Below are 12,551 nucleotides of genomic sequence, written 5' to 3' on the forward strand. Positions count from 1 at the left end.
TAGCCTGCCCAGCTGTGCTCTGCAGTGGGGCAAGCGTGTGCCTGGTGGGGGAAACGGGCATCAAATGCTCACCCAGCTCCTGGCTCCTGGGCTGCAAGCAGTGGGGGCCAGGCTTGCTTCTGCCCGTGGGGGCTGCCACTGAGGCCCACCGGGCTCCTGCTGAGCCCAGGCCCAGATCCAGACCGAGTCGGGCAGCTGTGAGGATGCTCCTCGTGGGCCCCGCCTGCAGCCATGGAGAGGAGGGGCCCCCAGGCCTGGGAGCTGGAGCCTTCTTGATGGGTGACAGGCTGAAGAACCCCGAGGACATTCCCACCAACCTCCCTTCCTTCCCTCCTCCTCTCTTTCACGGGGGTCTGACAGCCTCCTGGCTTCTCCAGCGTGTACCCCGGTATATTTCTTGTAGTTTAATCCAGTTTTGGCATCTGCTTTGGAGAAGCCCAACCAATACCCCAAACCATACCCCTGGCTTCACACAGACTAGTGCCCTCGGCCTGAGCCTCCCCTGCCCTGGGAAGGACCTACGAGGAGACCCCAATCCCTTCCTGCTGAGCCCCGACCCCATTGGTTCGGCATGCGTAGGCCCAAAGCACAGCTTCTCAGCTCAGGGTGAAACCTGCCTGATCTCCCGCCCACCCCGGAGCTGACCCAAACTCCTGGCTACATGCTGTCTTCCTTGTAATCTTAGCCCGAGTCCGATCTCGGAGCAGGCCCAGCGCATCAGAACCCAGCCTTGGCCCAGACCCAGGCCCCAGACCCAGACGCTGAACCCCTAGGATCTGTGTGTTTATTTTAAACGCTTTCCACAGGGACGGGCAGGACTCCAGCCTCCAAGAGTCTGTGTGAGTTGAGGCCTCCTCTGAGGAGGCAGCTTTGGGGGGCCCTGAAAGGGCAAGAGAACACCTCAAGGCGGGCACTCCAGGTGGAGGAAGCCGCCCGTCCAGGGTCTGGATGGATTGGGTCACGGCGTCGGCGCCATCCTGAGGGGCCTCTTCCCCACACGTCCAGTCACGCCTCCATTCAGCCCTGAGCAGGATGCTGGGGTACCAGCACGACAGCTCAGCCTGGTGGGGTGCGAATGCTGGCAGCCCACACCTGAGCCCGCAGGTGTCATCTCAGGCCTGTGGTGTCCAGTGGGGAGGTCGGGGACAGCTTCCGGAGAAGGCCCAGGTGGGGTCTGACACGGTAAGTGGGGGGGGAGGGGCAGGAATGGGGCCAGGCTGTGGGGCAGCGGCTGTGGACAGGAGGACAGATCAGTGCTTCTTGGCCAGAAACCTCAGAACCTCAGGCCAGGACATGGCCAGCGAGGAGTGGAGCATGTGACGAGGGGTGATGGGCTGCTGGGGTGGCCGGGAGGGCCCAGGCAGAGGGCAGCCTATCACGGCACCGGCTCCCAGGGCTGTGCCAGCTTCACAGTGTCCCCCACCAGGCCTTGGCCCGGGAGGTCAGGTGTCATCCAGGCAGGGGGCTGAGGGGGGACAGATGGACCCAGGGGTGTACAAGGCGAGAGGCTGAGGGTGAAATGATGCTCCGTCAGAAGGTGCGTGCCCCCTCTAGGTCGCAGGGCTGTCTGGGGGGTGAGCTCCCGGAGAGGGGTCTTTGTGTGCAACAGGCCTTGCGTGGCTCCGGGGGGCAGGCATTGGTGCCAGCACCGAGCCCAGGGCGCCCCTCAAGGGGGGGCCTCTTCTGCAGATCTGCCGCTGCCAAGACTGGCCACAGAGCGGGGGGGTGCCAGACTCAGCACCCTGGTTCCCACCCGGAGGGTGGGCCATTCGGGCTCAGCCTGGTCCCGAGCAGCCCCAGGGGCCAGCGGGGCTCCGGTGGTGCTGGAACGGGCTGTCTCTGTAGACTGGTGGGGGCCGGGCAGGGTGGGCGTGGCGCCGGCCCAGGCAGGGAAGGCACAGGAGGCGCCCACGGCAGGGAGGGTGCTGCGCCTGAGCCAGGAGCACCACCTGCTGGGTGGACACTTGTGCCGCTGCCACCACAGTGGGCTCAGGGTCACCCTGCAGCTGCCCCAGGTCTGTGGGGACAGGGCAGGTCATGGGGCGGGAGGGCCCCAGGGTCCCAGCCCTCCATCCATCCATTCCCATCCACTCCGCCCTAGCGCCCACCACCTTTCCGGAACTCCATGCCCCAGTGAGTCGGGTCCTCACCCTGGAACAGATTGTTTAGCAGGTCCTGGTTGATGCGGCTGGGGCTTGAGTGATGGACCAGGAAGCCTGGACCAAAGCAAACCCTGAGTGCTGGCCCCATGCCCACAGCAGGGAGGGGCTGGCCTGGCTCCCAGAGCCCTAGGTGCAAGGGACAGTGTGACACCAGGACTGCCTTACCCATGAGCACAACAGCTGCCCAGCGCAGGGAGTCCTGTGGGCTCCGCAGGTAGCCCTGGGTCTGGCTCAGGAAGCGGGGCACGTGACTTGGGTACCACTGAACCTGGGGACAGAAGGGCTCGTGGCAGGACAGGAGGGCCAATTCTGCATGGAAGGGAGGCCGCAGAGGTGAGTCCAGGGGCTGAGGGCCCTGGGGACCCCCCCAGGACACGGCATCAGGACCTGAGGCTTTAGACCTGCCACCAGCTTGACTGGAAGGGTGGGAAGACTCAGTCTGGGGGGAGTGGCCGTGGTGTATATTAGACCAAGTGGGCAGCTGACCATACCCCATCATTGTCACTGTCCTCCCCCAACTGACCAGGCGGTGGCAGATGCGGCTTAGGGCCTCAGGGCTGTCGCAGTGGGCCACGGTGACCATCTCCTCCAGTAGGCCCCAGCGCAGGGCCTGGTCACAGAGTGCCAGGGTCCACTCTGAGCTCTGGAACAGGGGAAGGGAGCAAGGTTAGGAGTCCAGAAAGTGGCAAGAAATGGCCTGGGAGGGGGGAGGTGGCCAGGATGAGGGGTGGAGGAGCAGGCGGTCCAGGAAAGACCAGGAACCTGGCTGCGCATGTCACCTGCACCTGAGGTCCCGGGGGAAGTCCCCGACCTGTCATCTTTGGAGAGGCAGCTGTCGTGGGGATGGGTGGGCCGGATGGAGACAGCCATGGCACGGTCTTGGGGGGGCTGACCTCATTGGTGTCCCGGCTGGGGTCGTACAGTCGCAACAGCAGCGGCACGAGACTCTGCAGCACCAGCTTCCGCAGGGGGCCGCGGAGCCCCACCCGGAGCCCGCCCCGGCCGCGCCGCACCAGCGTCCCGAGGAGCCCGACCGCCGATGCACGGACCGAGTCCCGGGCCTGCACAGGAGGGCGCGGTCAGGGCGGAGCCAGCAGGGAGAGGGTGTCCGGAGGGCTGCCGTCTGGGGGCGTGATCTGGGGGCCAGGAGCGGGGCCTGGTTGGGGAACCCTGGGAGAGCCTGGGGAGGGGGTGGGGACGGCGGGCGGGGCGGGGCCGGAGGGGCGGGCTGGGCCGGGCTCACGTCGTCCAGAAGCGGTGGGAGGAGCGGTCCCAGCTCCGTGCCCAGGAGCCGCACCGGCGCCCGCTGCCGCATCAGGACCCTCCGCAGCGCCCCCAGTGCAGCGCCCACGAGCCGCGCGTCACCCTCGCCCAGCGCGCCCAGGAGCGCGGGCAGCAGCGTGCTCACGTGACGCACCTGCAGGGACGGGGACTCGTGGGCGACCCCGCCCAGACCCCGCCCAGACCCCGCCCAGTCCTGCCCCTCACCTTCCCGCGGTTCAGCGCCAGGTGGTCGAGGCCCAGCAGGCCCAGCCAGCGCACGGTGGGCTCGGGGTCGCCCTGCCAAGCGCAGAGCCGCTCCAGGATGACCTCCTCCCGCAGAAGCCGTCTGGTGGGCCGGCTCTGCAACAACTGGGCGGGGGGACACAGGGTCAGCACGCCCGCGTTCCCGTGCCGGCTCGGCCGCTTAGGGTCCAAGTCCATGGTCACCCCTCACCACCCATCCTGGAAGCGGGCTCACTCCGGTGAAGAAGGCCATAGCCGTGAGGCGCTGTGCGTCTTCCGCGCTGCGCAGCTGGGGCAGCAAGTCCGCGAACAGGCCTCGCAGGTGGTGGTCGGCGTGTGCCACCATGGCACTGTGATGGGGCGGAAATGGGAGCTCTCCCTCTGCTTCCGGCCTCGGCCCTCACAAAGCCTCTACCCGACAACCCCCATGCCCCTGCCTCTTATCCCACACCCCTGCCCTGCACCTGGCCAGCAGCAGGACACCCTCCAGGTGGGTGTGGGCTCCCACCAGTGTTCTCCAGCCTCCAGCCTGCTCCATGCACGTGACCACCATGCGGCAGCCATCCCCAGTGAGCAGGGCCTTCAAGGCCTCCACCGTGCAGCTGGAGGAGGGGGGGGGGCAGCAGACGAATGGGCAGTGAGGGCCAGGAGGGCACTGGCCCAGCCCTCACTCCCCCCGGTGTGCACCCCTCACCTGGCGTGGCTGTACGCTAGCCCTTGGTGGGATGGGGCCCAAACCTTGGGGATGTCAGGGGGGCATGGGTCCCGGGCCAGCTCATGTAGCTGTGTGACCAGCACAAGGAGAAGGTGCGGGTAGAAGCCCCGTGTGGCACCCACGCAGCCGGACACAGCTAGCATCTCCCCAAGGGCGCGAGTGGCCTGTGGAACAAGGGGCTCATTCAGGCTCAGACACCGCAGACAGGGCGAGGACAAAGCCTCTATGCTTGAGAGACGTTATGGATGGGTGTGACCCGGGTGACAGCCTGCTGCCCCCAACCCCCTGAGGCCAGACTCTCCTGTCCCCTTGGGCCAGGGCCAGGGGAGTCTCCTGGCAATGCCACCTACCGCCAGTGCCTCCAGCTTGGATCTGGCCGAGCCCTTTAGCACCCACAGCAGCTGCACCAGCACCTGCCCATTCACGCGCTGGTTCTGGCTCAGGCTGCGCCAAAGCTCGGCTGCCGCCCTGGGGGCACAGGGCATGTGAGCCAGGGCCTGGCGCTGGGATGAGGGGAGTCTCCAGGTCGGGGAGGCGACCGCTAGGACTCCAGCAGGAGGAGGGGCAGGTAATCAACCCCGCAATCCCAAAGAAACAAAATAAGTGGCATCTGTGCAGACCGCAACAGAGCCAAGTCTGCAGGATCAGCTGCCCGGCAGGGACCACTCAGAACCCTGTTCGGCCAGTAACGGTGAAACAATCCTGGCATTATGAACAATCACCATAGAGAATAAAGCCACAGATAACTTCTCCTGGGGCAGACTAACCAAAGAGCCAGGGGCGTTGGGATGCAGCAGCCACCTGGCTTGCTCAGAAGCACACCCCGCCAGGCTGGGCTCCAGGAGAGACCTGGAGAGAGAAGGCAGGCCCCAAGCCGGGAACCCAGCACTGAGGACCCTCAGTGGATGAGAGGCAGGAGCGGAAGACAGGGAAGGCCCTGCCCCGCCGTGACCCACCCCACCCTGGGCCAGTCTCCACCACAAGCCGGAAAGGGGAAGGAAGCTGCGTTGGGGCCACGGGGGATGCGGCGTCTGGCGGGGTGGGGCGGGGCGGGGCGGGTTACCGGTCCGGGGGCAGTGAGCACGGCAGCAGTGCACACACCACGTCCCGAGAGTGCTCCAGGGCCAGTGTGCTCAGCACCCGCAGGGCCGCCCGCTGGGGCCTCCACTCCGCCAGGCTGGGCACCTGTGCCAGCAACCCTCGCACAAGGCCATGCACCTGGCATGGAGGGGCAGACGTCAGTGGTCCAGTCTCCGTGACCCCTGCACGTTACCCTCGGTGCCCCGACGAAGCAGCTGCGGCCTGAAGGGGGCTGATCCCTCCAGCCCCCCACCCTGAAGGGGACCAGGCGGGAGACTCCGAGGGCAGGACGGCGACGGGGGCTAACCTGGTCCTCCAGCCGCTCCCCCCGGGCCTCCAGGGCTGAGAACAGGGTGAGTGCTGTTGCCTGCGTTCCCGCAAAGCCAGCCTCGTCCAGACAGGCAGCCGTGGACGACACCAGGTCTGCGAGGGCCCCTTCTTCCAAGGAACTCTGGGGCGTCTGGGAGTGGGGGCGAGGGAAGCCTATGAGACCCCCTTGCCTCTCCCACTCTCTTCCTCCCCACCCCGTCCCAGCTCTCGACAAAGCCCCCGTGCCTTTCTGTTGTTTCCCAGCTCTGTCCCCCTTTACCCCCCAGGCATCCCTCCTGCTCACCAGACGATGACCGGGTCCCTCAGGGGTTGGCTCCTGGGCAGGAGGCTGGGAGAAGGGCTCACTGCCAGCTGGGGGAATGGCGGCTGCCCACCCAGGCTCTACCCCGCGTTCAAGCTCGGGTTCGGGCTGAGGGCCGGTGGAGGGGGGTCCCGGGGGCTGCCCCTGGCTGGCCCGGATCCCTTCAGCCAGAGCCGTCAGGGTTAGGGCTCCCATGGGGGCCCCCCGGGCCCAGCCCCACGCGCCCCCAGCCATGGCCGCCGCACACACTGAGCTGCTCAGCCGGGCCCAGCCTACAGTGCCTGGCACTGGTCCTCCCAGAAGCCGTGCCCAGGCCTGACCTAGAAGCAGGCCCCAGGCAGGCAGGCCCAGGGACAGGCGTGGCAGCGTGTGGGTACGTGTGCGTGTGCATGCTCTGTGGGGGGGGGAGGTCGGGGAGCCATACAGGGGTGTCCCCAGGTGTGGTGCCCGCGGGGGCTTTTGAAGGGTCTTCCCGCCTACTGTTGTTGGTGAGTGGCCAGCCTAGGCTGTGCCCACCGGGCCCTGGGAAAGGGGCAAGCAAGGCCCCTGGGAGACAGTGGATCTGCAAGGGGAGGCGGGGAAGGGTCCCTGACCCTGACTTCCGACCCGTCTGGGCAGAGAACCCTGGGCAGGTGTAGACAGCTCTGAGGAGGCCCCAGCAGGTTTTAGAAGTCTGGGCCCAGCCCTGAGCTGAGGCCTCGCCTGATTCAGCCCTAAAGAAGCAGTCGGGTCCAGGCTGCGCTTGCGGCCCGGGGCTGGGCTCTCCTCTCTGCATCCTGACTCGGCCGGACATCCCGGGCATGGGGATGATTCCGAGCAGCCCTGGGGTGGAGCCGGAAGCAAGAGGAGCTGCCCTGTGCCTCCCAGGTGCCCTTGCAGGTGACTGACATCACTGTGGATCACGGTGGGGGCAGGGGGAGTGTCTGGGTCCTGGCACTGAGGAAGTGCCAAGCTCAGAAGTGGTGACCTGTGGGTACCTGGGGCCTGGTGCGTGTTCTGTCGTGTGTGTGTGTGGCGGCAGGCGGCGTCTGTATCTCTCTCCAAGCCTCCTGCTCCCCAAGGCTGGCCTGACCGGGCCTCTGCCCCAAATCCCCACTGTCACCCTCACCCAGCAGCGCAGCGGCCACTGCCCAGCCTGGGTCAGGGGAGCCAGAAGAGCTGGTCTGGCCAAATACCTGGGCAGGCAGAAGTGTTCCGGGAAGCACCCTGGACAGTCAGCATTCCCCCACGCCCTCGCCTGCTTGTGTCCCCCACTCAGGCGGGAGAGGCCCAGGCCCCACCCTCTGTCCTGCAGAGCCTCAAACCTCTCTCCTGTGTGGCTCCTCCGGAGCCAAAGCCGGTGGAGACCTGACGAGCCTGCCCACACAGAGGCAGGGCCAGCCCAGGACCCTGGCCAGGTGCCCAGAGCTGAGCCAGTCCCTGCTCCCTCACCTTCACCAGCTCTAGTGCAGGCAGGCCCCCAGCCCTCCTCTCCTTTCCCAGGACTGCAGGGGCAGTAGCTGGGTCCCCAAGGCCCAGGCCTAGTCCATGCCGTGACAGATGCCAGGGCCGACAGGGAGCCAGATGGGTGGAGCCCAGGGGTACAGGGTCCCGCAGAGCTGGCGGCAACAGTGGCAGGGGACACCCAGGCCTCGCCTTGGCGGGGGAAGTTTGAGGTGTCCCACCGAGCCTGCCCCGCCCGGGGGGAATCCCGGAGCCCCTCCATCTGGCACTTTATCCCCAGCCCGCCTCGAGCCCCTAGCATGGAGAGGTCTTCCAGTAACCCCCCCAGCTCCTAGTTGGGCACCAAAGCCCCCTCCCTTTCCCCACAGCCCTGCCCTGTCCTGCCCCGGATCTGCTCCTACAGTCCAGCTCTCCAGGCCTCAGATACCGACCCCCACCCCCGGCCTTAGCCGACCTCAGGCCTCAGCACGGGGCTGCCTACCTGCCCTGGCCGGGCCGGGGTCTTCCCTGGGAGGATGAACCCTCATGCTGATTCCTGACTCCAGCTCACCCTGGGAAGCCCTGGGGGTCCAGTGAGTGGCAGGCTCGGCGAAGAAATGACACATGACAAGCTGTGGGGATAGTGAGTGACTCGTGTTAATTTCAGGCAGCTCCCAGCAGGGGATTCTCAGAGGGCACCTCTGGCACTCAGTCTATCCACCAGGGCCCGGAGCTTCTCAGACAGCGCCACCTGCAGGGAGGAGAGGGGGGGACGATGGGTGGCCGTGCGGGGAGAGAGGGCACAGGGCGGGTTGATGATGTGGGCCCTATACCCACCTGGTACACTGCCGGCTGCTCAAGCCGCCTGTGGGCAGGACTCAGACGGCTCAGGGACTGCTGGGCAAAGGCTCTAGATTCGGCCAGAGATGGGAGGGGCTCACACAGCTGGGGGGAAGAGGGGGGAAGGGGCTGGCTCGAGGTCAGGTGTCCGAGCTCGATTTGAGTTGAAGGTGCAGGCTAAGGGGGTGGGTGGCTAGGGGCGGTCACCTGTCCCCGCTGGACCCAGGGTCGCAGCAGCGGCTCCACGTGCGCCGGCCTCACGGTACAGGACTCCTGGGTCCCTCGAGGCCAGACTCTGAGCTCCTGGCCAGCCTGGGGAGGTGGCTCCTCTGCTAACTGCAGCACGTCTAACAGCAGAGCCCCTGTGTGTGTGCGCATGTGAGGGCGCCAGGCATGCACGGGGCCTGGGGCCTTGAGCTGAACTGCGGAGGGTGGGAGGGGCCTCACCATCGGAGCCCAGGAGCCGGAAGGCAGCCTTGCTTCCAGGCAATGTCTGCTTCTCGGGGTCCTCGGTCAGCTTCATTCGCGGCTGGCCTCCCACGGACACCAGCTACAGGGACAGGGTGCTGAGCTAGCTGGACCCTTCTCCCCGGACCCATGGTCCATCCCCAGCCCACCCCCACTGGGCCCCGGCCCCTGTCTCTACCTTGTAGACACAGCCCAGGGAAGGCTGGCGAGGGCAGGTGACCACGCTAGTACCGATGCCGATGACATTCACCTCACTGCCCTGGAGGTGGGGGGCGGGGCACTGAGCTCGGCCAGCACCTGCAGGCCCAGGGCCCCCAGCCGCCCCCGCCCCGCCCACCGAGCCGCCCCCTGGGCCGCCCCTGCCCCGCCCACCTCCTGGGCCAGCCTGGCCAGCTCCTCCTCATCGACGTTGTTGCTGACAGCAATGGGGATGGACTCCAGCCAGGGCACCCGGAACCTGTGACGGGGGGCGGCCCTCAGACGTTCCTGACTCACCCGGCCCCCTCCCCACCCAGTCATGCCGTCTCCCCGCCACCTGATAATCTGCCCTCAGCCACACTGGCTCTGGCCTTTGTGCCTATGGGCCCCTGAGCGAGCCCACCCCAGCTTCCTCGCCAAGGCTGCAGTACCTCTACTGCGGTAGCAGCACGTCAGAGACCCTCATGGTGGGAGAGGCACGGTCCCTCCCTCCCGCTGTCCCATCCCAATATCCCTGAACCGGAGGGGGTCTCTCAGAAGGCAAAGCCCCTCCCTGGGGGACTCACTGGGCCGCCGCCGTTCGGAAGACGCCCCGGGTCTCCTGAGCCTGCTGGAGCAGGTCGCCACTGTCCAGTCTCACTCCCACTGCCTGGTAGCCCAGCTCCTCCAGTGCCAGGGCTACAGCCAGGAAGTTGGGGAGACCACTCCTGCAGGTGGGGACATGGGGGTAGGGGGTCTGCTGCTGCTCTGCCGAGCCCACCCTGGGGGATGCCCGGGCCTCACCTCCGCACACTGTAGGTGTCCAGCAGGCCCTGGAAGGCCCGGGGAAAGGCCAGGGCATAGGCCACAAAGGCCGCCCGCTCACCCCGGTGTGGCTCCTGCACCCCCAGCCCCAGGTGGCCACACACACGCTCCAGCCACGTCTCCACGCAGGCGGCCAGGTCCACCCTGGGGCCCTGACCAGCCGCTGGAGCCAACATCTATGGAGAAGGGTTGGTGAAGGGTGGAGGAACCAGCGCTCAGGGTGGGCACTGGTTCAACCCCAGCAGAGAGTCTGAGCCACCTGCCTGCCAGCTTCGCAGTGCCGCACTGAGACCACCTGCCCGGGGTGGCTTGGGTGGGCCAGGCGTGGTATCTGCCTGTGCGCAGAGCAGGGACTGGCCTCTCCTGCTCCCCGGGAAGGGCTCGGCTTGGGGGTCTGCCCTCTGGAGTCCAGCTGGGGGGACAGGGGTACTGACCGGGTCAGGGGGCACCTCGGTGCCTGAAAAGGAAGTGATGAAGGAGTGCGCCAGGGTCCCGGCCACCGGCACGCCCCGCAGCTGTCCTGCGAGCATGTTGCTGCTGCCATCGAAGCCTGGGTCGGGGCATCAGGCAACATTGGGGGACTCAGGCACTGAAGGGGGTCTCAGGGCTGGCCTCCTCCTCCCCCAAACCAGGCCTCCGTCTCCTGGCCCTCACCGCCCAGGTAGCTGTAGGTAGAGGCGGTAAGACCCCCGTCGGGGCCCTGAGCCCGCCGAAGCCCCAGCTCCAGCAACCGCTTCTCCGGCCCTGCGATCAGGCGAAGCCGCGCGGCGTTCGTGGCAATGAGGCTGCGGGAGCAAGGGGTCAGGGGACCCGCAGTGAGGGCCGGGAAGCCACGCAGAGCGCGGCCTCTCCCGAGAACCCGAGCAGCGGGACCCGAAGGCCCCTGCCATAACCCCGTCCCAGCGCTCCGCCCCCAGGGGCCACGCCCCACGGGTCCGGGCCCGGAAGTCAGTGCTCCTTCCCGGAGAGCCCAGGCTTCCGGCCTCCGGTGGGAGGCGGGTGTCCCGCCCCAGGCCCCACCTGGCGCCCCGGGCCCCACCTGGCGTAGCTGACCAGGCAGAGGAGCGGCGTCTCCAGCAGCTGCACCACCAGGAGCGGCCCGGACACCTGCAGCAGCGGCACCTGCGGGGCGGGCTGTCGGCTCGGCGCCACCCGGCCCTGCTCTGGCCCACACCCCGTGCCCCGCGGCCCCCGCGCCCCGCTGCCCCCGCGCCCCGCTTCCCCCGCACTCACGCCGGGGAAGGCGAGGGAGCCCTCGGGCAGGGCCCGCACCGTCACCCCAGAGCAGTCGAGGGCACGAAGATGCTGGAAGAACGCGGGGTCTGTGTCTGGGGGCAGCACCGAGGCCAGGAACTGCACGTCTGGGGGCGACAGAGGCCGTGGTGGGCGAGGGCTCGCGGGGCGGCCGGGCCCGGGGGCTGCCCGGGGCGGGGGGGAGCTACCTGCGTCCCTCAGGCGGAAGGCGCGCACGAAACGCACGCAGTCGCGCAGCCCCGCGGCCAAGGCGAAGGCTCCGCCGAACGGGCAGCGGCGGAAGAAGAGCTCGAACTCGGCCGCCTCCTGCGCCCGGCCGGCGCGCCAGTAGCCCAGCGCCATGGTGGCCTGGTACAGGTCGGTGAGCAGCGGCCGCGCCGCCGCGCGCCCCTCGGGGTCCTGCTCCGCCGCCATCGTACTCTGGCCGCGGCCCTGGCGCCCCGGACTTTGGCCGCCCCGCCCGCGTGACGCCGCTCTGGCCAGGGCCCGCCCCGCTAGCGGGTTGGGACACCGTGGAGCCACTCACTGCCTTTCCTGGCAACCAGAACCGTCAGGGCAGGCCGCTGGCCTCCGGACGCGCTCTGAGCGGTCCCAGCAGCCGGACCGTGGCTCGAGGTGGGGACTTGCGCTCTCGCTGGTCAGCCCAGCTCCCCCTGGCCCCTTGGAGCGTGGTCTGTCCTGCCCCCGGCCGCGCAGCCAAGTCCGGGCAGCGTGGGGAGAGGGTGGAAGAGGGCAATTCGAACTCCACGTCCAGCTGGACTCCATCCTCGCCCGCCCAGAAGGCACCCAAGGCCTGGGCAGGGCAGCTCGCAGCCGGCACCGCACCAAGGCAAGGCCCACGCCACGCTGTTCGGGTAGCAGGGTGGTGCCGACACGAGGGGGCCGCTCATCCACCACCAGCTGGCACCGAAGGCTCTCGGGTCCTGCACAGTAAGCCCCACATGACTCCTGAGGGCCCTTGGAGGCCACCAGCTCTGACCAGAGTAACCACAACCCACTCTCTCACCAGCCACGCTGGGTCCAGCGTGACACAAGTCCTGCCCAGACTGGGGAGGGGGGTGGGGGCCCAGGCAGGACAGTGGGCACAATTCCACAGGGCAGTGTGTCATGGGACCTGTCAAGGGCCCAGGTCTCCAGCAGGCAGCAGGGGCCTCAGGGCTAAGGGAAGAAGCCCAGACTCCTTCCTAGAAACGGTCGGATACCCGGCAGGGTTTTAAACAGGTCAGACCGATGGGGCACGTGACTGTAGTCACAACAGCAGGGCCAGGATGGCCGCTGGGACCTCTTCCCTGGATAGTTCCGGGCTGGCACTTTTGTACCCATGGGGACAGCTCAGCTAAAGGAAGCAGAATGGAGATGGTGGAAGACTGGGACGCCTCCCACAGTGAAGGAAACAATGTACACTGTTAGAGGTAGACCTGGACGTCCCACTTGCAACTGAGAGGTCAGTGAGTCAGGGGAACAGGAGGGG

The 12,551-nt window shown here is 67.6% G+C and overlaps 2 protein-coding genes across 8 annotated transcripts; both read right to left on the reverse strand.

The window, feature by feature from the left end:
• Window positions 1–368: 368 nt before the first annotated feature.
• Window positions 369–8,021, reverse strand: MROH6 (maestro heat like repeat family member 6). 6 transcript variants are annotated; one of them, XM_081258198.1, is made up of 14 exons: window positions 6,077–8,021; window positions 5,771–5,923; window positions 5,447–5,601; window positions 4,734–4,851; window positions 4,363–4,547; window positions 4,133–4,270; window positions 3,904–4,018; window positions 3,651–3,794; window positions 3,406–3,579; window positions 3,056–3,223; window positions 2,686–2,805; window positions 2,328–2,430; window positions 2,151–2,216; window positions 369–2,017 (listed from the first exon to the last, which is right to left on the reverse strand). In XM_081258198.1, the coding sequence occupies exons 1-14, from the start codon at window positions 6,326–6,328 to the stop codon at window positions 1,776–1,778; spliced, it is 2,133 nt and encodes a 710-aa protein (XP_081114324.1). In that variant the 5' UTR covers window positions 6,329–8,021; the 3' UTR covers window positions 369–1,775. The 6 variants fall into 6 exon arrangements, 5 of the variants coding, with proteins under 5 accessions (XP_081114324.1, XP_081114323.1, XP_081114322.1 ...); XM_081258197.1 differs by having other exon boundaries at window positions 2,151–2,430; XM_081258196.1 differs by having other exon boundaries at window positions 5,771–8,021.
• Window positions 8,022–8,151: 130 nt separating this feature from the next.
• NAPRT (nicotinate phosphoribosyltransferase) lies at window positions 8,152–12,024 on the reverse strand. 2 transcript variants are annotated; one of them, XM_081258202.1, is made up of 13 exons: window positions 11,269–12,019; window positions 11,060–11,187; window positions 10,866–10,948; window positions 10,481–10,611; window positions 10,261–10,376; window positions 9,806–10,002; window positions 9,589–9,729; window positions 9,197–9,281; window positions 9,003–9,083; window positions 8,804–8,906; window positions 8,564–8,718; window positions 8,354–8,461; window positions 8,152–8,267 (listed from the first exon to the last, which is right to left on the reverse strand). In XM_081258202.1, exons 1-13 carry the CDS (start codon window positions 11,492–11,494, stop codon window positions 8,205–8,207), a joined length of 1,617 nt encoding a protein of 538 aa, XP_081114328.1. In that variant the 5' UTR covers window positions 11,495–12,019; the 3' UTR covers window positions 8,152–8,204. The 2 variants fall into 2 exon arrangements, with proteins under 2 accessions (XP_081114328.1, XP_081114329.1); XM_081258203.1 differs by lacking the exon at window positions 9,003–9,083 and having other exon boundaries at window positions 11,269–12,024.
• Between the last annotated feature and the right edge of the window lie 527 nt (window positions 12,025–12,551).

The sequence above is a fragment of the Mesoplodon bidens genome (assembly GCF_964165515.1).
Source record: "Mesoplodon bidens genome assembly, chromosome: 16".
NCBI lineage: Eukaryota > Metazoa > Chordata > Mammalia > Artiodactyla > Ziphiidae > Mesoplodon > Mesoplodon bidens.